Source organism: Schistocerca gregaria, chromosome 5, assembly GCF_023897955.1.
Source record: "Schistocerca gregaria isolate iqSchGreg1 chromosome 5, iqSchGreg1.2, whole genome shotgun sequence".
NCBI lineage: Eukaryota > Metazoa > Arthropoda > Insecta > Orthoptera > Acrididae > Schistocerca > Schistocerca gregaria.
Window position 1 is genome coordinate 82,571,605 of NC_064924.1, and position 21,638 is coordinate 82,593,242.

The 21,638-nt window shown below is 43.4% G+C and overlaps 1 protein-coding gene across 2 annotated transcripts in view; it reads right to left on the reverse strand.

The window, feature by feature from the left end:
* LOC126272336 (uncharacterized) overlaps positions 1-21,638 on the reverse strand; it is a 113,711-nt gene that overhangs the window by 10,687 nt on the left and 81,386 nt on the right. For both annotated transcript variants that reach the window (XR_007549211.1, XM_049975119.1), the window contains exons 3-4: positions 9,276-9,518; positions 3,184-3,429 (exon numbers count right to left, since the gene is read on the reverse strand). Coding sequence is in view for 1 of the 2 variants with exons in the window: in XM_049975119.1 (XP_049831076.1) it covers positions 3,184-3,429; positions 9,276-9,518 (489 nt within the window). In the remaining variant the exon portion in view is untranslated. The remainder of the gene's footprint in view (positions 1-3,183; positions 3,430-9,275; positions 9,519-21,638) is intronic.

Below are 21,638 nucleotides of genomic sequence, written 5' to 3' on the forward strand. Positions count from 1 at the left end.
TACGACAAGTGGAACATCAGCAACCTTGCTGGGTTAATGTACGGTGCGGCACTATGGGAGGAAGGATAATTGGCCCCCATTTTATCGATGGCAATCTAAATGGTGCTATGTATGCTGATTTCCTACGTAATGTTCTACCGATGTTACTACAAGATGTTTCACTGTATGACAGAATGGCGATGTACTTCCAACATGATGAATGTCAGGCACATAGCTCGAGTGCGGTTGAAGCAGTACTGAATAACATATTTCATGATAGGTGGAGTGGTCGTCGAAGCACCATACAATGGCCCGCACGTTCACCGGATCTGACGTCACCGGATTTCTTTCTGTGGGAAAGTTGAAGGATATTTGCTATCGTGATCCACCGGCAACGCCTGACAACATGCGTTAGCGCGTTGTCAGTGCATGTGCGAACATTACGGCATGCGAACTACTCGCTTTTCAGAGGAATGTTGTTACACGTACTGCCAAAAGCATTGAGGTTGACGTACATCATTTTGAGCATTTATTGCATTAATGTGGTATTTACAGTTAATCACGCTGTAACAGTATGCGTTCTCAGAAATGATAAGTTCACAAAGGTACATGTATCACATTGGAACAACCGAAATAAAATGTTCAAACGTACCTACGTTCTGTATTTTAATTTAAAAAAACCTACCTGTTACCAACTTTTTGTCAAAATTGTGAGCCATATTTTTGTAACTATTACAGCGCCACCTATCACAAAGCGAAAAAAGTGGTCCAACTAAAACATTCATATTTCTTTACGTACTACACGAATATATAATAAAAAATGGGGGTTCCTATTTTTAAAAAAACGCAGTTGATATCCGTCTGACCTATGGCAGCGCCATCTAGCGGGCCAACCATAGCGCCATCTGGTTTCCTCCTTCAAGCTAGACAAGTTTCGTTCTTTGTAGTTTTTTCATTTGACGCTTATTTCGTGAGATATTTGGCCAGCTCACTATCGGTGGACCGCCCTGTATATATTGACAGGCCAATGTCAGAATGCCCAGACTAGTGAACGGACGTAGACAAGAGGTTCGCTAACTCACACCACTTATTGCCCTTAACTGCCCCTTTCTGAGCCAAAAATATCCTTTCGCAATGGAAAGAGTTACCGCAAAATATAATACTATAGGATATAAGCGAAGGAAAATAAGCAAAGTAGACTACTTTTCGTGTCGAACGATCACGTACTTCAGTTATCATAAAAAAAGGTAGCATTAAGTTATTAAACAAGATCCTGAACGTGGGCTTTCCACGACTGTTTACTATCTATCTGAACACCTAGAAATTTGAACTGTTCTGTTTCACTAATTATACGCCAATTCTGTGAAATTAAATTGTCGAGTTTTGTTGAATTGCGTGTTAGAAACTATAAAAAAATGAGTATTACTGTGATTTAGGGTTAGTTTATTTTCTACAAGACATCAACGTATGTCATGAACTGCCTTACTTGAAATAGAGCCAATGTCGCACACAACATATTTCAGTACCGAGCTAGTGTCATCAGCGAACATAAATATTTTAGAATTACCCGTAAGAATAAAAGAGATATTATTTATATAAATTAATAAATATATCATTTATATAAATTTATCATCACGCACATCCATGCCCGAGGCAGGATCCGAACTTGCGACCACAGCGGTCACTCGGTTCCAGACTAAAGCGCCTAGAACCAACCGCTCGGCCACATCGGCCGGCTTGCTTTTGTTCATGTTAACCTTATACTCTCCTTTCAAGACACTGCCCATTCCGTTTAACTGCTCTTCCTAGTCCTTTGCTGTTTCTTGACAGGCCGCATGTCGTGGTCGTGAGGTAGCGTTCTCGCTTCCCACGCCCGGGTTCCCGGGTTCGATTCCCGGCGGGATCAGGGATTTTCTCTGCCTCGTGATGGCTGGGTGTTGTGTGCTGTCCTTAGGTTAGTTAGGTTTAAGTAGTTATAAGTTCTAGGGGACTGATGACCATAGATGTTAAGTCCCATAGTCCTCAGAGCCATTTGTTTCTTGACAGAATTACAAAAATGGGTCAAATGGCTCTGAGCACTATGGGACTTAACATCTGAGGTCATCAGTTCCCTAGAACCTAGAACTACTTAAACCTAGCTAACCTAAGGACACCACACACATCCATGCCCGAGGCAGGATTCGAACCTGCGACCGTAGCGGTCGTGCGGTTCCAGAATGTAAAGCCGAGAATCGCTCGGCCACCCCTGCCGGCACTGAATTACAATGTCATCGGAAAACCTCAAAGTTTATATTTCTTCTCCCTGGAGTTTAATTCCTACCCCAAATTTTTCTATGGTTTCCTTTACTGCTTGCTCAATGTGCAGATTAAATAACGTCGGGGGTAGGCCACAACCCTGTTTCATCCCTTCTTACCCACTGGCTCCCTTTCATACCCCTCCACTCCAATAATTGCCGTCTGGTTTCTGTACAAGTTGTAAATAGTCATTCGTTGCCTGTGTTTCAACCCTGCTGCCCTTAGCATTTCATTGAGAGTCTTCCAGTCAACTGTGTCAAAGCTTTATCCATGTCCGAGCTAATCCTTTCTCACCCTGTAGGTGAGCGACAACATAATATTTTCACACTTTGAAGAGAAATCTGACGATCGAAATTTCATGAGAAAGTCCTGAGGCAGTGAAATACGCCTTCATTTCTGTCCACTTCTATGATAGCGTTCTCGGCTTCTCTTTATCTCAGTGATTTGCATTTCTCTCTTCTCCAACTCATCCATATCCATATCCATTCGTTCATAGTTTCTTCTAGGTAATTCGTAACCTGTTTCATCACATTCATCTGTCTGCTATCTTCTAAGAATGTGCATTCCTGTGTAATTTTAATGTTGGTAAATGTAACACGATGATCCCAAACAGCGTCTATATCCTAAAACTAAGTGCAATAGAAAATAAAAACACTAACATTAAATTTTCATCATTAGTGAATCAAAGAATGTACGTAATTAAGAAAGGAAAATAGAGAAATAAAATCACAATTTCTTAACAAGAGGAACAAATACTGCAAAAATAGATAACAACAAAGGAAAAAGAGCTAATTTACTACTGACCCTGCAAGAATAGTCGCGGTAACACTAATGACAACAATAAACAAGCAACCACCAGCCCAGTGCTCTCTCGATCCGCAACCCCTCTCGCGTTTAGTAGGTACTTACCACAACTGTTCCGTGTCCGCCCTCCCAGGTGAAGTTGGGCACTCCCATAGGATCGTAGCCCATCTCCCGAATCTTCTTTCGGACGTCGAACATGGCCGTATCAAATGGAGAGATGGAGTTGGGGAAGCGCTGCGGAATTTTGGCGACATTCTTGTTGATGTCGCCACGCACGTTCTTGTTGACCTCTTTCAAGATGAAGGGCTTTATGCTGTCGAAGATGAACGTACCCACTGAGTTCAGGATTCCCTGCGGACAAATTCATAAGACAGAATCCCAAGTAAAACGATTTCTGGTATCTAATGGCGACATTAGAAACATGGCTAATACACCTTCCTGCGGCGCCAGATCTCGAACAACGCATTAGACGATAAATTTCTATTAGTGCCATAAGCATCTCGTTTATAAAATGACTTTGTGCACTATGCGACTTAACTTCTGAGGTCATCAGTCGCCTAGAACTTGGAACTAATTAAACCTAACTAACCTAAGGACATCACACACATCCATGCCCGAGGCAGGATTCGAACCTGCGACCATAGCGGTCACGCGGTTCCAGACTGAAGCGCCTAGAACCGCACGGCCACATCGGCCAGCGCATCTCGTTTATACATCTCAGGGAAAAAGTTGTATGACCACTGAATGACATAAACAACACTTAGTAGGTTATTCAATATCTTACAATACGTAATCAAGCGCATACAAAAATTTCACCATTAAATTTATATAATTCTGCAAGCAGTTTTTTCGTTGTCACGTGAGTCTGAAGAGAGTATAATTTTTCTTTACATACTGCATTGAATTATTACAAAGCTCGGCCGTAATTTCCGTTTCGGCTTCCAAAATTAATAACCTCTTGTGCCCGATATTTACGCTGCTCTGAAAAGCGTTTACATGGTTGGTATTTAATGGCGATTTTGACAAATACTTATGACTTCAAATCCTGAAGCACGGAATGAATGAATGTGAAAATAAAATTTCTTTAGTCTAGAATAAAAAACAAAACAATAAACAAAGCAAATGCAATATGTTCTAACGTGCACATCTGCGAAATGAAAATAAGCTGCTATGTATACATCTTGCAGCTCTACCCTGTACAGTATATCAAAAAAAATTTCACGAAAGTTCTGCAATTTCTTAAACCGTTTTCATTGCGGCGTTCACTTCAACGTACAATATGACCTTGAAACAGTCCCTCCACAGACATTGATAAACTGAACAGTGTACGCAAGCCGAATTGCCCCGTTCACGGCTGGAACCACAGTGCTTTGTACTGGACTGCGCTGAGAATGCAGGTTATACAGGGTGTTACAAAAACGTATGGCCAAACTTTCAGGAAACATTCCTCACACACAAAGAAAGAAAAGATGTCTTGTGGACATGTGTCCGGAAACGCTTAATTTCCATGTTAGAGCTCAGTTTATTACCTCTCTTCAAATCACATTAATCATGGAATGGAAACACACAGCAACAGAACGTACCAGCGTGACTTCAAACACTTTGTTACAGGAAAAGTTCAAAATATCTTCCGTTAGCGAGGATACATGCATCCACCCTACGTTGCATGGAATCCCTGATGCGCTGATGCAGCCCTGGAGAATGGCGTATTGTATCACAGCCATCCACAATACGAGCACGAAGAGTCTCTACATTTGGTACCGGGGTTACATAGACAAGACCTTTCAAATGAACCCATAAATGAAAGTCAAGAGGGTTGAGATCAGGAGAGTTTGGAGGCCATGGAATTGGTCTGCCTATACCAATCGATCGGTCACCGAATCTGTTGTTGAGAAGCGTACGAACACTTCGACTGAAATGTGCAGGAGCTCCATCGTGCAAGAACCACATGTTGTGTCGTACTTGTAAAGGAACATGTTCTAGCAGCACAGGCAGAGTATCCCGTATGAAATCATGATAACGTGCTCCATTGAGCATAGGTGGAAGAACATGGGGCCCAATCAAGACATCACCAACAATGCCTGCCCAAACGTTCACAGAAAATCTGTGTTGATGACGTGATTGCACAACTGCGTGCGGATTCTCGTCAGCCCACACATGTTGATTGTGAAAATTTACCATTTTATCACGTTGGAATGAAGCCTCATCCGTAAAGAGAACATTTTCACTGAAATGAGGATTGACACATTGTTGGATGAACCATTCGCAGAAGTGTAACGTGGAGGCCAATCAGCTGATGATAGTGCCTGCACAAGCTGTACATGGTAAGGAAACAACTGGTTCTCCCGTAGCACTCTCCATACAGTGACATTAGGGTTATCGTCAACTACACGAAGAATTTCCTCGTCCATTGCAGGTGTCCTCGTCGTTCTAGGTCTTCTCCAGTCGCGAGTCATAGGCTGGGATGTTCCGTGCTCCCTAAGACGCCGATCAATTGCTTCGAACGTTTTCCTGTCGGGATACCTTCGTTCTGGAAATCTGTCTCGATGCAAACGTACCGCGCCACGGCTATTGCCCCGTGCTAATCCATACGTCAAATGGGCATCTGCCAACTCCGCATTTGTAAACATTGCACTGACTGCAAAACCACGTTCGTGATGAACACTAACCTGTTGATGCTACTTACTGATGTGCTTGATGCTAGTACTGTAGATCAATGAGTCGCATGTCAACACAAGCACCGAAGTCAACATTACCTTCCTTCAATTGGGCCAACTGGCGGTGAATCGAGGAAGTACAGTACATACTGATGAAACTAAAATGAGCTCTAACATGGAAATTAAGCTTTTACGGACACATATCCACATAACATATTTTCTTTCTTTGTGTGTGAGGAATGTTTCCTGAAAGTTGAAACAGCCGTGCAATCTCGATCAAAATATAGGCAAGCATTCTTGGCGATATCTTAACAGAGCTTTATGTACTACTACAGATGTCGATTGGGGTCAATTATCAGGATTTTTCATTAAAGTAATATCTACCTTGCCAGAGGATCTGCCATGTCAGCAAGGACTGCAGATATGATTCAAGCACAATGGTGAACCAGCACATATTGACAACATATGCATCAACTTTTGAGCCGGCCGCGGTGGTCTCGCGGTTCTAGGCGCGCAGTCCGGAACCGTGCGACTGGTACGGTCGCAGGTTCGAATCCTGCCTTGGGCATGGATGTGTGTGATGTCCTTAGATTAGTTAGGTTTAAGTAGTTCTAAGTTCTAGGGGACTGATGACCGCAGCAGTTGAGTCCCATAGTGCTCAGAGCCATTTGAACCAGCCATCAACTTTTGACTCTGACATTCCAGGATCACTCGATTGTTTGACGCAACGCCACACATTGACCTCCACCGTTGCCCATTGCTCGACATTCAGATCAATTTGCCAGCGCTTTTCCAGTCAGCGGTATGTATACAGGCTGAAAAGTATTTAAACCGACAAATTCTGGGAAGTTGTAGGGGACATAAGAACAAATATTTTCCTCTAATGTCATTTTTTCCTATGAGGAGTATTTAAACCGGTAGAGGAAGATTTCTCTGGCGACAAATCAATAAAATCTAGAAACACTTTACCATATTTTTTATGACGAAGAGACAACAGATTAACACAACCTAGTTTCAATTACAGTATATTTTCAAAAATGCCTCCATTGACACGTAAACAAAGGTTACACCGTCGGATCATGTTCTGTCTGACACGGGCAAAAACCCCAGGAGTATCCTGAATTGTTCCTGCTGCTGCTAGTATCTGGGCAACCAGATCCTCTTCTGATGCAACAGGAGTTGCAGCAACAAGATTGCACATCTCTCCCCACACAAAAAACCCCAGAGGGGACATATCTGGGGATCGAGTAGGACATGGTACAGGACCTCCTCTGCCGATCCACGTATCTGGGAACCGTTGGTCCAGGAATCGACGCAGACGACGGCTGAAATGTGGCGGCGCCCCTTCATGTTGGAACCACATGCGTTGACTTGTAGGAAGCGGAACGTCTTCCAGAAATTCTGTCTCTGCTCTGGCGAGAAAATTGTAATAGTGCCTGCCATTTAATGGCCTAGGTAGCAGATACGGCCCAATTAAACAGTCCCCTGCAACACCGACCCACACATTAACGAAGAACCGCACTTGATGAGCACTAGTAACTATGGCATGTTGGTTATCTTCACTCCAAACATGCGAATTGTGAATGTTGAAGACTCCATCTCGCTCGAAAGTTGCTTCATCGGTAAACAACACAGGGGATGGAAATGTAGGATCCATTTCACACTGTTCCAGGTACCAATGCGAAAACTGTGCTTTGGGTGGATAATCAACTGGTTCCAGGCTGTGGGCACGCTGTAAGTGAAATGGACGTAACAATTGCTCTCGAAGGACTGTTCTTAAATTCGTCTGATTCATCCCCATGTTACGTGCAATTTTACGAATGCTAATTCAAGGCTCCCAGTCAACATGTTGGAAGACAGCTTGCTCAAATTGCAGCGTTCATACCGTGCGACGGCGTCTCTGTCCAGGTCTCCCGCGGACGTAGGTACACAGCAGCAAAGGTCGTATGATGCGGGACACGGCGATTATGATATTGTTGTTGGTAAACCCGCTGTGTCGTTCGTCCGTTGTGGTGCGCTACATAGTGCGCACCAACCATAACAGTGTACTCACTGCAGGTGTATCGCTCAACTAGTAAACAGAGACAATGCACCACTACATTGGTGGACAGCAGTTGCCTACAACTGAAGAGTGTAATATGCCCTCTAACAACTGAAGATCGTAATACGGCCTCCACTGGTTTAAATAATCCTTATAGGAAAAAATGACATTAGGGAAAAATATTTGTTTTGATGTCCCCTGCAATGCCCCAGAGTTTGTCGGTTTAAATACTTTTCCACTGTGCATAAAACTACAACTGAGTCACCTTCAATGAGTGATGAGTGTGCGGTTCCTTATTGTGAAGGGCAGAAGGATGCATTGCTACAGCATTAAGTCACGTTGAGCACCCCATGTGAACAACTTTCACGAAAGGACCTCACACTCTTGTGGCCAACTGGTTATACCTCACAAGTATACATTTTCATATTCATGTTTATTGGCCTAGTTTTTATTGTCTCGATGAGTACCATCTCTCAATATATTCGATACTTTTTTTGACACGATACATACAGGGAGCTTCAAAAAAGTGTCTCATACTCTTACAGCAGATAGTAGGGTCACTACCAGAAAAAAAAATCCCACAAACATATATGAAGAAACATACACTTGTTGAAATAAGCCATTTTTGCCCATCATAACAAACTCCCTGACGTTGTAAGTATCCAACGTGATTACCATTCATTGCAACACATCCTTCATTTACTGTCCGAGAAGGACTGACCATGGGATTGACATGTCGCACTGATCACCTACCTCTCACAGCAAATGTTCTTCGATTACCAGTGTGTAAGGTGATCAATGTCTACAGAGAAACATTGTCCTTGTTCTGAATTATTCGTGCCTGCAAGTTATGGACAACTCGTTGGACCTTTTTTTAGATAGAATGTGGCATTAACGATATCGTTATGCGAGCATAGATATTCAATGTCTTTGAAATCGTATTCTGATAACAGCACACAATCAAAATTATATGTTCGGTATGGCTTATGTCAACGACAGATGTAAGGGCTATGTCTGTCAAACAGCATCACAGACTGAGATATAGCAGATACAGAAACAAATTCTACCAATTAGCCACGAACCTGAGCTTTAACAGGGGCAGAATCTACACCATACTTAAAAAAGCGCGACCACTCTTTAGAACAGGCATGCCAAATTCCAATTTAAAAATCATTTTGCTTGTAACAGGAAAGAAACCAACACCTTTTGCCCCATTAGGCTTCGCATGAAAGATGTGATGTATTTGTTTGGGATGCCTGCAAAAAAACATTGGAAATATCTGCCAAAACATCACAGAAAACGTTCGTCACAGACTCACGGGAGGGACACCCGAAATGTATGTGTGTGTACGCGCGCGCGCGCGTCCTCCGGATGACCTGTTGGTAGGCACTGCTGCTTTACATTACATTTCTTGCACAAAAGACAACCACGTTACCCGCTTATCACTTCAAACAGCTGTTCCATGAGTACTAGTACAGAACAGTGAAGGCCTCACTTACCTGGAAGACAGTGCCCATGAAGCCGAGGTTCTCGAAGTTCATGTCGATGTCACTGAAGGAGATGTCCATCTGGATCTCCTCGGCAGCCAGGCTGCCGTCACGCTGCACCTCCAGCATGGCGAGGCCCTCCACCTGGACTCCAGTCATGGTGACTGTGTAGGGGCCGTGCGAACCCGACAGCCAGGCACGCAGTGTGTATCTGCCGACCACCTCCAGCTTCTCGATGCTCACACCCACCGACATCTGCCACACAAGGGAACAGTGACTCACTTAACTTGTACTCTCGGAGACCAATAAATGCTGAGCCGTGCGTGGCTCGTGTTCCCGCCATCATGTATGTATTTTATTTATTTATTTAACCTGATCAGATTAGGGCCATCAGGCCCTCTCTTACATCGGACCAGTATTCCACACACGCAGCATTTCATACATCAGAGTTACATTATGACAATAGTTTAAATAAGAAAATTAGATTACTCTAGTGACAATATGAATAAAGAGTAATGACTAAGACCTAATGAAGTAAATGGTGGCAGTCTTTTTACAACAGGTGCTATACATACAAATTATGATAAAATCAATAATAATAACAATAAAAAACAAAATCAAATAATAATGATAAACATGAGAAAAATTGGCAATAGTAATGAAGATTTGTGCAGATGTACAATAATATCTTGGTGCGTAAAGGAGATGTTTACCAGTAGAGCGAGGTTTGGGGAAGGGAGATTTAAGGAGGGGGAAAGAGGGAAGTAATGAGGTGAAGTGCATTCATGTACAGAGGAAGGCATTACTGTTGTTTAAGTAGATACGTCATTAACTGTTTTTTGAAGCCGGACATGTTTTTAAGTTCTCTAAAATAACGAGGGAGGTTATTCCGGAGTCGGGTAAAGGACTTGAAGAAGGTGACTGAGCGATGCAGTGGAACAGAGAGGATTTTATTATGATGGAAACGTGTGTTTCTGTCATGTTATTCCGACATAAGCGTTAAGGATGAGAAGAGATATGAAGGACAGTGCACATTTATGAGGCAGTAGATGAGACAGAGTGTATGGAAATCTCTGCGTTTGTCTGCACGCAGCCAGGACAATTTTGCATGTGCTGGTGAAATATGATCAAAAAGTCGAACGTCGCAGATATATCAGACGCAGGAATTCATGATCAGTTCCAGACGTCGCGAATTTTCATGAGAGGCCTTGTAGGATAATATCGCTGTAGTCAATGATTGGGAGTACAAGCATTTGTACTAATTTCTCTTTCAGATCGAAAGGGAAGAGTTTTTTATATTTTTGTAGGACATGAAGGGATGCTGATGCTTTTTTGCACACTGCAGTTACATGCTCTGTCCAATTTAGATTTTCATCTATTATTACTCGCAAGCTCTTTGCTGAGGGAGAGAAGGTAACATTTCTCCCATTTAGCATAAGCGATGGTACGGATTCACGATGTTTTGGGCTAATGAGCTTAGAGTGACCAACAAGTACCGCTTGGGTTTTATATGGGTTTAGTTTTAGCCCTGTGTCCTTGTAATATCTCTTTATATTCGATGAATTATTCTGATACAATTCTACCCTTGAATGACGTTTACTAATTTTCTATCTTCATACTCGCACAATCCATGCGTAAAGTAGTTTCATACAATACCTTTGCCATGAGCGCATAATTATTCTTTGTAGTACTCTCTCTGGTGGTTGTTAGACAAAAGCTTCCGAGATTGCCTGAGCATTGTTTGAAGAATTGTAATATGAATATTGAGATTTATGACAAAAGATAACTGATACGATATTGTACGATTAAAAGGGAAATATATCTATTACTCCTTCATACAAAAGGTGTGTAACAATTTACATTATTTGACATTTGAGAATTAATTATATTCATCGATATATTGCGTAGTTGTTAATCAGAAGGGAACTTCCGAAAGACCGGATACGAACCTGCATTTAATAATCCAAGAACTCCATTACTTCTTCGGAAGGTTAAACTTCATCAAACCCAAATATACGCTTGATCTGAGGTTTCCCGACTGATTATACAACGCTCCCAAAAATACGAGATATTTTATTTGTACAGATTAGCAGACAGCCGCAAAGCAGGAGCCTGCAGAGAAGTAGAATCATCGCCTGATTTCATTCTACCAAGTAAAATTTCTGAATCATTTTGAGTGACTGAGTTATGACTGTGTTTCTTATTATGAATGACTGATTGCTCGAACGAATTGAGAACTGCATAACTACATAGATAGGAGGAAAAATTGCATCCTGTGCCCATTTTGATAGTGCATCGAGGTCAATATTGAAATTTTCAATAGCTGTCTTAAGATTGCTTGGTTTCGCACTTAGATACAACTGAAGGTCATCAGCATACATATGATATTTGCAATAGGTCAGAACCGATGACACATCATTGCCATACAGAGAGAAAGGACCTAACACTGAGCCTTGGGGAACGCCTGTCACTGCCTGCGGCTTTTGTGACTTTATATTCCCGGACAGGACGCGTTGCTGACGAGACGTCATGTAATTGCGTAATGCTTCGGGCAGACTGGCCACAGTATCTAAAAAATGTCTATTATGGTGAGCATTTGGCAAGAGTCACTATGACTCTCTTAAGGTAGCCAATGCCTCGTCACAATTAGACTCACATCAGCAACTTCAAGAAACCTCTGGCAGTTTCTCTGAAGTTAAACAGCTAGTTTATGTATGAGCGAAACTATTGCACTGCACTTGGTGAGAAATTTAGACCGCTAAGTTTGGCTAGTAGGATGTTTTTAACGTACTTCCACCTCACTACGTTAATTTAAAATTACTATTGTCACTGAGTTACTGTATTGCCTGAACGTGGCCGGTGCTAGCAGCGCATATCGATATATCCCCTTTCGTAGTATCTTTGCTCGACTGCTATTACTTTCCGGTCGTGTCTGTCGTAAACCAGTTCGGATAGCGAGTTCCCATTGCGAGTTCGGGCTGCCAGTCTGTTGGAAAGCGTCTGGAGCGCATTCCGGACATGTCAGTTTGGGAGTTGCAATGCGACACTGGTGCAGTCGGGTTGGAGCAGCAGTGAGGTCTGCGTAGATATGGCTCGCCCGACCATTGGGGCCACGCATCACTTAACTGGGCCACGGTCTTTGTGGATCGTCGGTCGGTCGTCCTACCGGACGACGCGTTTTGGCTCGCCGATCGTTCGTAAGTCGGGTCTCTCTCTCTCTCTCTCTCTCTCTCTCTCTCTCTCTCTCTGCATGTGTGTGTGTGTGTGTGTGTGTGTGTGTGTGTGTGTGTGTGCGCGCGCGCGAGCGCGCGCATCGACTCCCGATTTGTCTTTGTGCGTGCTTAGTTACTGTTGGGTATCGTGCAGGTCTTCGTGCAAGTGTTTGTCAGGTTCTGTTGAGTGAATGTGGGTTTCGCGGGAGGCGAGCCAGAGATAAATTCCAGCAGTCGCGCTATCCTCTCTGTCCTCGGTGGCTCAGATGGATTGAGCGCCTGCCATGTAAGCAGGAGATCGCAGGATCGAGTCCCGGTCGGGGCACACATTTTCATCTGTCCCCGTTGACGTATGTCAACGCCGGTAAGCAGCTAAGGGTGTTCATTTCATTGTAATTTCAGAATTGATAATGTTCATAAGTAGAACAATAATCTGCTGTAGTGCTTTACTTATGTTGAAATCTTTTCCGTAACTCCTAGGTTATACACTTCTGCTACCAATTTGAGCCTCTGGGCCTCTTCAGATGTTAGGCGAGCAGACACTGGGATGACGCATTTGCTACCCCTCATAATGCGAAAAGTATTCCAGCCGTTGTCGCCAGGTAAGTTCGTAAAAATGGTTCAAATGTCTCTGAGCACTATGGAACTTAACTTCTGAGGTCATCAGTCCCCTACAACTTAGAACTACTTAAACCTAACTAACCTAAGGACACCGCGCGACCGCTACGGTCGCAGGTTCGAATCCTGCCTCAGGCATGGATGTGTGTGATGTACTTAGGTTAGTTAGGTTTAAGTAGTTCTAAGTTCTAGGGGAATGATCACCTCAGAAGTTAAGTCCCGTTGTGCTCAGAGCCATTTGAACCATTTTTTAACCTAAGGACATCACACACATCGATGCCCGAGGTAGGATTTGAACCTGCGACCGTAGTGGTCTCGCGGTTCCAGACTGAAGCGCCTAGAACCGCTCGGCCACCCCGGCCGGCGGTTTGTTTATAAAATTGCTACCCCTCATGATGCGAAAAGTATTCCAGCCGTTGTCTCCACTTGAGTTTATAAAATCAACATTGTCAAGTACATTTTGCAAGCATGTTACGGTTGTCACAGGATCTTTGTTGTGGTAGGCAGCCGACAGCTCCAGCTATGTAACTGTTTTACGCAATAACTCACTTAGTAATTGCAAGTAAATACTCAATAAACTGAAAACGCGAGCTTAGTGATGTTATTTTATCTGCCCACGTTAGAGACCTTGAGGAAATAATGGAAGGTATAGTATGTCTGTAAACCGAAATGCAAACAGCGCTCGTCTTGAGGGAAGTTGCCTATCACGGAAGAACGCTCCAGTGCAGGGTAATTACGAATCGATTTACCTGTAGCAGGGTAGAAATGTAGAACAGTGTCCAGAGATTTAGGCAGTTTATATACTTACGTGTTTCTTGCCTTATTGTTATCAGTGTCTGATATCTGTATTCATTGTTGTGTTGACACACTTGGTGCATGACCACAATCTGGCAACCTATGTTCCCTCATGCTCTTAATCTCCACCCGCCCCCCTCCACCCTTTTCACTATTGTAGCCCCAGAATACAATTTAATCGTTAATACGGTGTTACACACTTTTCCTACTTGTTCGTAACCCACTTCATTTAACAATTAACATTAATTTTGTACCATTAATACACTATTTTCAATAGACTGCGATTTCTCCATCCCCTGCCACATGGAAACAGCATGTTTCATACCTGTTCTTTAGCCATTTCATCTAACAATTGACATAAGTGTTTTGCTATCAATTTACTATTTTTAATAATTTTCGATTTTTTCATCCCTTGAAACATGGAAACTATTAGTCTTAGAGAACAATGAATATGACATGAATATTGCATGAAATTTAATGCAGTTTAGTTTTGTGTTGGGAAACATTTTTGCCAGAAATTGTTGGTTTTGAAATATTCAAGAAAAACACAAAAAAGTTACTTTTATAAAAGCCCTGTCAACCCCATGCTCTTTTTCCACAGGTCAGTATTTTTAGTATGTTGTTCATATCAACCTCTCCTACCACTGTACAAAAATTTGTGACTTTACGAATAATTGTTTATCGTTATTTCACTTCATTGGCTGGCCTACTATGACAACCCGATGAAAGGGGTTGGGTTTTGCGAACGTCTGAAGAACGTTACCTGCCATTATAACACTATTTGTTTATGGTTCAGTTAAATTTTTATTATCTTCTTTGTTTTAAAATTTTCGCATATTGGTACTATATTTCCTGTAGATGTAAAGTAAAGTGTGTTATACTGGAGTTTGAAGCTCTCTGCAATGTATGTGAGTAGTGTATCTAAAATACTATGTAATTTGTTTATTACGTTAAATAATTTTCTGATGACATTTTGTATTTAAAAATATTTGTGTGTATAAATTGTTCATGTTGATGTAAATTTGACAGTTTAAGAAATGGTCACGCTTAGTAACAATGTAATAAATAGGTGTTATGTAAAAGCCAGTGTGCTTTTTATTGAAACAAAAGTGGCTCTGGGGAGTAAAAAAAATGGCAAGGGTGAATTGGCGCCCTACCTAAAGCAAACGCGGGAAGTAAGTCACACAGTCTGTAGGCTGCAGTGATTGAAGCAACACCTCTGTGGAGCAGGAGAAACTTTGCCTGCAATTTGCACAAAAATGCCTCGGATGAAGACTGCAAACGGCTTACGGCGTAGCAGCGAGTTGTTGAGCTACTGTATGTAAAACTGAACGACGCCAAGAAGAGAAATTGAGCCCATACAGCAAGATACATGCAGGCCGTACTGTGGGTAGTGTAGCTGTCATAATTCTTCGCCACAAACAAGCCTACAGCCACCAGTGGAGATTTTTTTGTATTTTTAGTTTTGTGCAGCGTGAACTATTGATTTAAACTGTGTTTTAATAATCATTCTTGAACTTTAAAGAAACTGGTTCACCCTGTTATTTCAACCTAATCATACGCGTATATAGAAAATTTCTTAACTGTTGTAAAGAATTATAGTAAAATTTTGCTTACGTAAAATTCAATCAGAGCGACGCCAAGTTACTAGAATCTGTTAAATGACTATACAGAATTAGTTCAAAGAATAATAGCTTTTGAAAGTAAATTCCAGTAACAAAGAGGTTTTCTTGAAGTGAAATGTTCAGTATAAAACGTGTGTGCTTTAGTATCTACGCTTTTAAGTATTTAAGTTTGTTGATTACGGAAAGTGCTTTTCTAAAGGTCCCGCCTGGCCAGATACTTTTAGCTTCTCTGAAGTCATTTACTGGGCTTTCTCTCTTTTAAAAACGTAATGTATAAGGGTGTAGTCCAACATTGTTTAAGTGGAGTAATATTTATTTGAAGAACCAAATTAAAAAGTAGCAAGAAAGTAGGCAAAATTTGTACGTCTGATTTTCCAATACTTCACTGTTTCATTGCCTGGATATGCTGGCAACCATTAGTGCATGTTTTAAACCCCTAAATGAACTTTGAACTGGTTTGTCCTAGCTTCAGTATAATATTATTCATACTGCATTTGTATCTAACTGCTGGGTAATATCTAAGGAAAAGAAGTGAATAGTCTGATTTACTTATCCATTAGACTCAACACACTGTCAAATCCTTTAAAAAAGGTAACTCTGTTGATTAGCTCTTCCTATAAACAATACTATCCTCGCATAATGTACTTAACTTCGAAAATAAACTAAATTTCAGTAATAGGGTTATACGTGACCACATAGAGACCGGGTTTCTGTTATTTAGGTAAAGGTACACTAAATTACAACAGTAGTGGTAGAGTTATACCATCAGGCCTAGGGCCAACAGTGAAATGTGGTGTCGTGGTATGGGATGTTTCTCATGGTTAGCTTCTGCTTCAGCAGAAAGAAAATGTGGAAGGATGTGAACACATCTTACAGGCCGGACGTTGTGGCCGAGCGGTTCAACGCGCTTCAGGCTGGAACCGCGCGACCGCTACGGTCGCAGGTTCGACTCCTGCCTCGGGCATGGTTGTGTGTGATGTCCTTAGGTTAGTTATGTTTAAGTAGTTCTAAGTCTATGGGACTGATGACCTCAGATGTTAAGTCCCACAGTGCTCAGAGCCATTTGAGCCATTTGAACACTTTACAGCATTGGGTACTGCGTACAGTAGAGGGAAAGTTTGGAGACGATGGTTGTTTGTACCAGCGTGACGATCGACTCTGTCATAAAGCAGCAATGGTTTGTGGACAGCAACACTCCTGAAATGTACTGGCCTGCCCAGAGTCCCGACTCGGACCTAGTGGAACCCCTTTAAGTGAGGCACAACGTCTACTTCGCTCCGCCTTTCAGCCTCCAACATCACTACATTCTTTGGTTTCGGCTGCTGCGCCAGAATGGGCTTCCGTTCCTCCACAGACATTTAGACACCTCATTGAAAGTGTCCTCAGAAGCGTTCAAGACACCATAAAGGTGAAGTGTGGACACATCTCATATTAATATCCACTGGCAGGTGTCCGAAAACTTCTGATCAGATAGCGTACCTCACTTCCGCGGGTATCCACTACGAACTGAGCTTTCTGCTATTCAAAAACGTACACAGTGTGTCCCAGTTTTGTTTGGACTGCTTAAGTGAAATTCAGGACTGCAATACTCTCTCGTGGCAAATTGTGGCGTTATGACCCTTGAAGTTTCAACAACAGCCGTGTAGTGCTAGCTTGACTGCAGCAAGCGTTCTGGCCGCAAATATAACGTGTCTGTCACATGTAGGAAAATTGCGGTACAGCAGGGAGGCAGCATCATTTTTTTTTTTAATCATACATCGTTTGCGCGCGAGAATTTCTCCTATTCAACCTGACTACGGAGAGGCAGGTTCCTGATCACTTCTCCTCGAGAATAACGCGGCCAACAAAGTGAAGACTGTATGCGCGTTTATGGCCAACAGATAGATCACAGTCGTGGATCACCCAACGTATTCCAGCCGGATCACCCGACGTATTCCCGCCGGGCGGGGTAGTCACGCGGTCTTGAGCGCCTTGCCACGGTTAGCACGGATCGCCCCGTCGGAGGTTCGAGTCCTCCCTCGGGCACGAATGTGTCCTTACCTTAAGTTAGGTTAATTTAGATTAAATAGTGTGGAAGCTTAGGGACCGATGACCTCAGCAGTGTGGTGCCGTAGTAACTTATCACCCCCACCACCGTATTTGCCGTATTTGGACCCAGAACACTTCTTGTTGCCTAAAGTGAAGTTGGCAATGAAGACGCACAGTTACGATACAATAATTGAGGACATCCAAGGAAACTGTGCTGCTGCACTATACGCAATTCCAAAAAGGGACTATAATCCAAGATAATTGTACTGCAGTACTAAATGCAGTTCCAAAAACGGACTACAGTGTCAGTTTCAAAACACTTTTAAAACGATTTTAGCCTTGTGTTGATTCAGGGGGAAACTATTTTGAATAAATACAGTGATTTAGTGAACATAATCCATGGCTTTTATTTTTCATAACCACAGTCCTAACTGAATTGATACACACTGCGTAAATATTTCAACTGTGACAATGATATGACATTTACGAGCATCGAGTAAGTTTTAGATAATATGTCAAAGGCTGAATCGTTGGTGATAATGGAGAAAAGAGGATATCCTTCACATCTGATTGCTGCATTTCAATGCTCCTGCTACAACGCTATTTATAGGATAACTTGCAATGAGATAAATTATGACTAGCAAAACGATGAAGCAAGAATGCTGTCCAATTCTCACACTTTGTAAGATGCGTACAAATGTGGGGTGGAAGAATGAAGTAACGACTGGATTCTATGTCAATTCTTCCACAGTTTTACGTTTTAAATGCTGTTTTACAAGGAAGTCAAAATGACTCGCAGAAAGTGGTTTCCGTCTGCTCCTTCAAGACTGTGGTGGACTGTCGATATCAAAAAGGCAAAACAACATCTAACGCCTTACCGGGTAAAGACCGTGCGCGATCAAAGGTAGTCTAAAAATGCCACGTTTCAAATATTTAGAATGTACACACATTTTAATCCTTCACACTGATACGAACACTGTAACAGAAGCCACTAAGTGCAATAAGATTTATATTACAATACAAAAACTTCTGAGCAACAAGACAAGGAAAGGAAACAAGGACAAATTTTACTGAATAATGTTGATTCCCGCACTGCTATATGGAAGCGAAACTTGGACATTTACGAAGAGTAAAGGACCTATTTTGCAGTCCATTAAATTATATTCGAAACGTAAGGGGCTGCTGTAGGGAAGACTTGGTCATAAATGAAGACCTACACGACGAACTAAAAGTATACAGCGCAATAATGATGATCGTACGGCATTGTTGGCCTGGAGACCCCATGCGGGGTGTTTGGCTGCCGAAATTGCAAGTCCTTTTTAGCTGACGCCACTTCGGCGACTTGCGAGTCAATGATGATGAAATGATGATGGGAGAGACACAGCACCCAGTCATCACGAGGCAGAGAAAATCCCCGACCCCGCTGGGAATCGAACCTGGGACCCCGCAAGACCACGAGCTGCGGACAATAAATAACGTAAGAGAGTAAAGGAAACACTGGAGTGATGCTTTCACATTTGTGTCGCCGAGCTGACCCCACTTTGAAACCGGGCCGGGCGAGATCTTGTAGGGCTGTGACGACAATGGTCAGAGAACAGGCTAATAAGAGTAGTTGTTGGTAAGGAATCCTTTTAATGAGGATTGAGTCTTTTGGCTACTCTTGACGTACACACTCTCCTAAAACATAATTGTCACAGGATGTCGCCCTTTCCTTCCCCCTTCAAATAGGCTCTGCCACGATACCATGGGTCCAGCACCTTTCGAAGCAGAAAATGTGGCATACCTACAGCCTTAGACTTGTTGTTGAGACAGTACGAGCGATACTTTTTTTAAAGATCTGATCGGTCGTAAAATTGAAATCATAGTGAAAATAAAAAATGTTTGGTTTGCAACATTTAGCTATACTTTCCAGCTACGACTTTACAAAGTTGCCGTTCCGTGTTAGACAATTGTCGTAGAATTGTACCAAATTCCAAACACTCGTCATAGAAGGCACCTGCTTGGGCTTTCCGCTATTCTCTTTGCTCGTCTGCTGCTCATTATCTGTGCCAAAATGACGTTCTCATTGGCAGTGATTCATGCGAACAATGAGTTGAAAATCAGAGGGAGCCAAGTCCGGGCTGTACACTGGTCAGCCAGGACGTTATGACCACCTACCTAACAGCCGGAATGTCCACCTTTTTCCACGGACAACAGCGACGTGGCGTCGTGGCATGGAAGCAGTGGGGCCTTTACAGGTCGCTGGAGAGAGTCGGCACTACATCTGCTCACATACGTCGTCTAATTCCTGTGAATTGCGGTGAGGAAAGCAATGAACTCTACGTTCAATGACATCCCAGATGTGTTCCATCACATTCAGATATGGTGAGTTGGGGGACCAGCACATCAGTTGGGACTCGCCACTGTATTCCTCAATTTACTCCATCACGCTCCTGGCCTTGTGACACGGCGTCGCATTATCTTATTGAAAGAAGTCAGGAAACAAGGGGTGTACATCTGCAATCATTGTTCTGTACACGTTGACCATCACGGTGTCTTGCATGAGCTCCACTGAACCCATGGATGCCCACGTGAATGTTCCCCAGAGCCTCATGGAGCCGCCGCCAGCTTGTTTCCGTCCTGCAGTACAGGTGCCAAAAGCCCGCCCGGCTAGCCGCGCAGCCTAACGCGCTGCTTCCCGAGCGGGAAGGCGTGCCGGTCACCGGCAAGAATCCGCCCGGCGGATTACTGGCGAGGTCCGGTGTCCCAGACAGCCTGTGGGTGGTTTTTAAGTCGGTTATCCATCTCAGCGAATGTGGGCTGGTTCCCCTTATTCCGCCTCAGTTAAACTATGTCGGCGATTGCTGCGCGTTCACTGTCTACACCTACGCGTACACCATAGTTACTCTATCACACAAACATTTGAGGTTACACCCGTCCGGTATAACACGTTCCAGGAGGGGATCCACTGGGAGCCAAATTGCACAATAACCCTGGGTTCACCGGCTGGAGTGGCCGAGCGGTTCTAGGATCTACGGTCTGGAAGCGCGCGACCGTTACGGTCGCAGGTTCGAATCCTGCCTCGGGTATGGATGTGGATGATGTTCTTAGGTTAGCTAGGTTTAAGTAGTTCTAAGTTCTTGGGGACTGATGACCTCAGAAGTTAAGTCCCATAGTGCTCAGAGCTATTTGAACCATTTGAACCCTGGGTTCGGTGTGGGCGTTGGTGAGGTGTGTGGACTGCTGTGGCCATTTGTGGGGTTGTGAACCAATGAGGGCAATAGCGGGAGGAAGCTTCTCCATCGTTTCTAGATCCCTGGTTCAGTACACAATACACACAGTACACAGGCGTCAAGGAGTTGTTCGCCTGGATTCGTGCCGTCCCATCGACATTATGGAGAAGGTATCAGGATTCATCAGACCATGTAACGCTCTGCCATTTCGCCATCGTCCAGTGCCAATGGTCACGTGTCCATTTCAGTTGTAGTTGCCGATGTTATGGTGTTAACATTGGCACACGAATGGATCGTCAGCAGCGGAGGCCCATCGTTAAGTGTGTCGGTGCACTATTTGTTCAGACACACTTGTATTCTGCCCGCCATTAAAGTCTAACGTCAGTTCCCCACAGTTCGGTTCAAGTGGGTCTGAGCACTATGGGACTTAACATCTGAGGTCATCAGTCCAATAGACCTTAGAACTACTTGAAGCTAACTAACCTAAGGACATCACACACATCCATGCCCGAGGCAGGATTCGAATCTGCGACCCTAGTGGTCGCTCGGTTCCAGACTGAAGCGCCTAGAACCGCTCGGCCACACCGGCCGGCTTCCCCACAGTTCGTCGCCTGTCTGCCCACCCTACGATGTCTGACATAAGTAATGAAGGGTGGCTCGCCAATGCCAAGAAGTATGAAGTGGTTTCCCCAGGTGTTGAAGACACTCACCGCAGCACTCCTGGAACACCCGACAAATCGTGCAGTTAACGAAACGCTAGTGCCGAGGCTCTGGGCCGTCACGATCTGCCCTCGACCGAACTCATATAGATCGCGCGCCTTCCCCATTCTACATATGGACAGCACCCTCACTGACACTACGTGCACCACGCATGTGTCTGAGCAG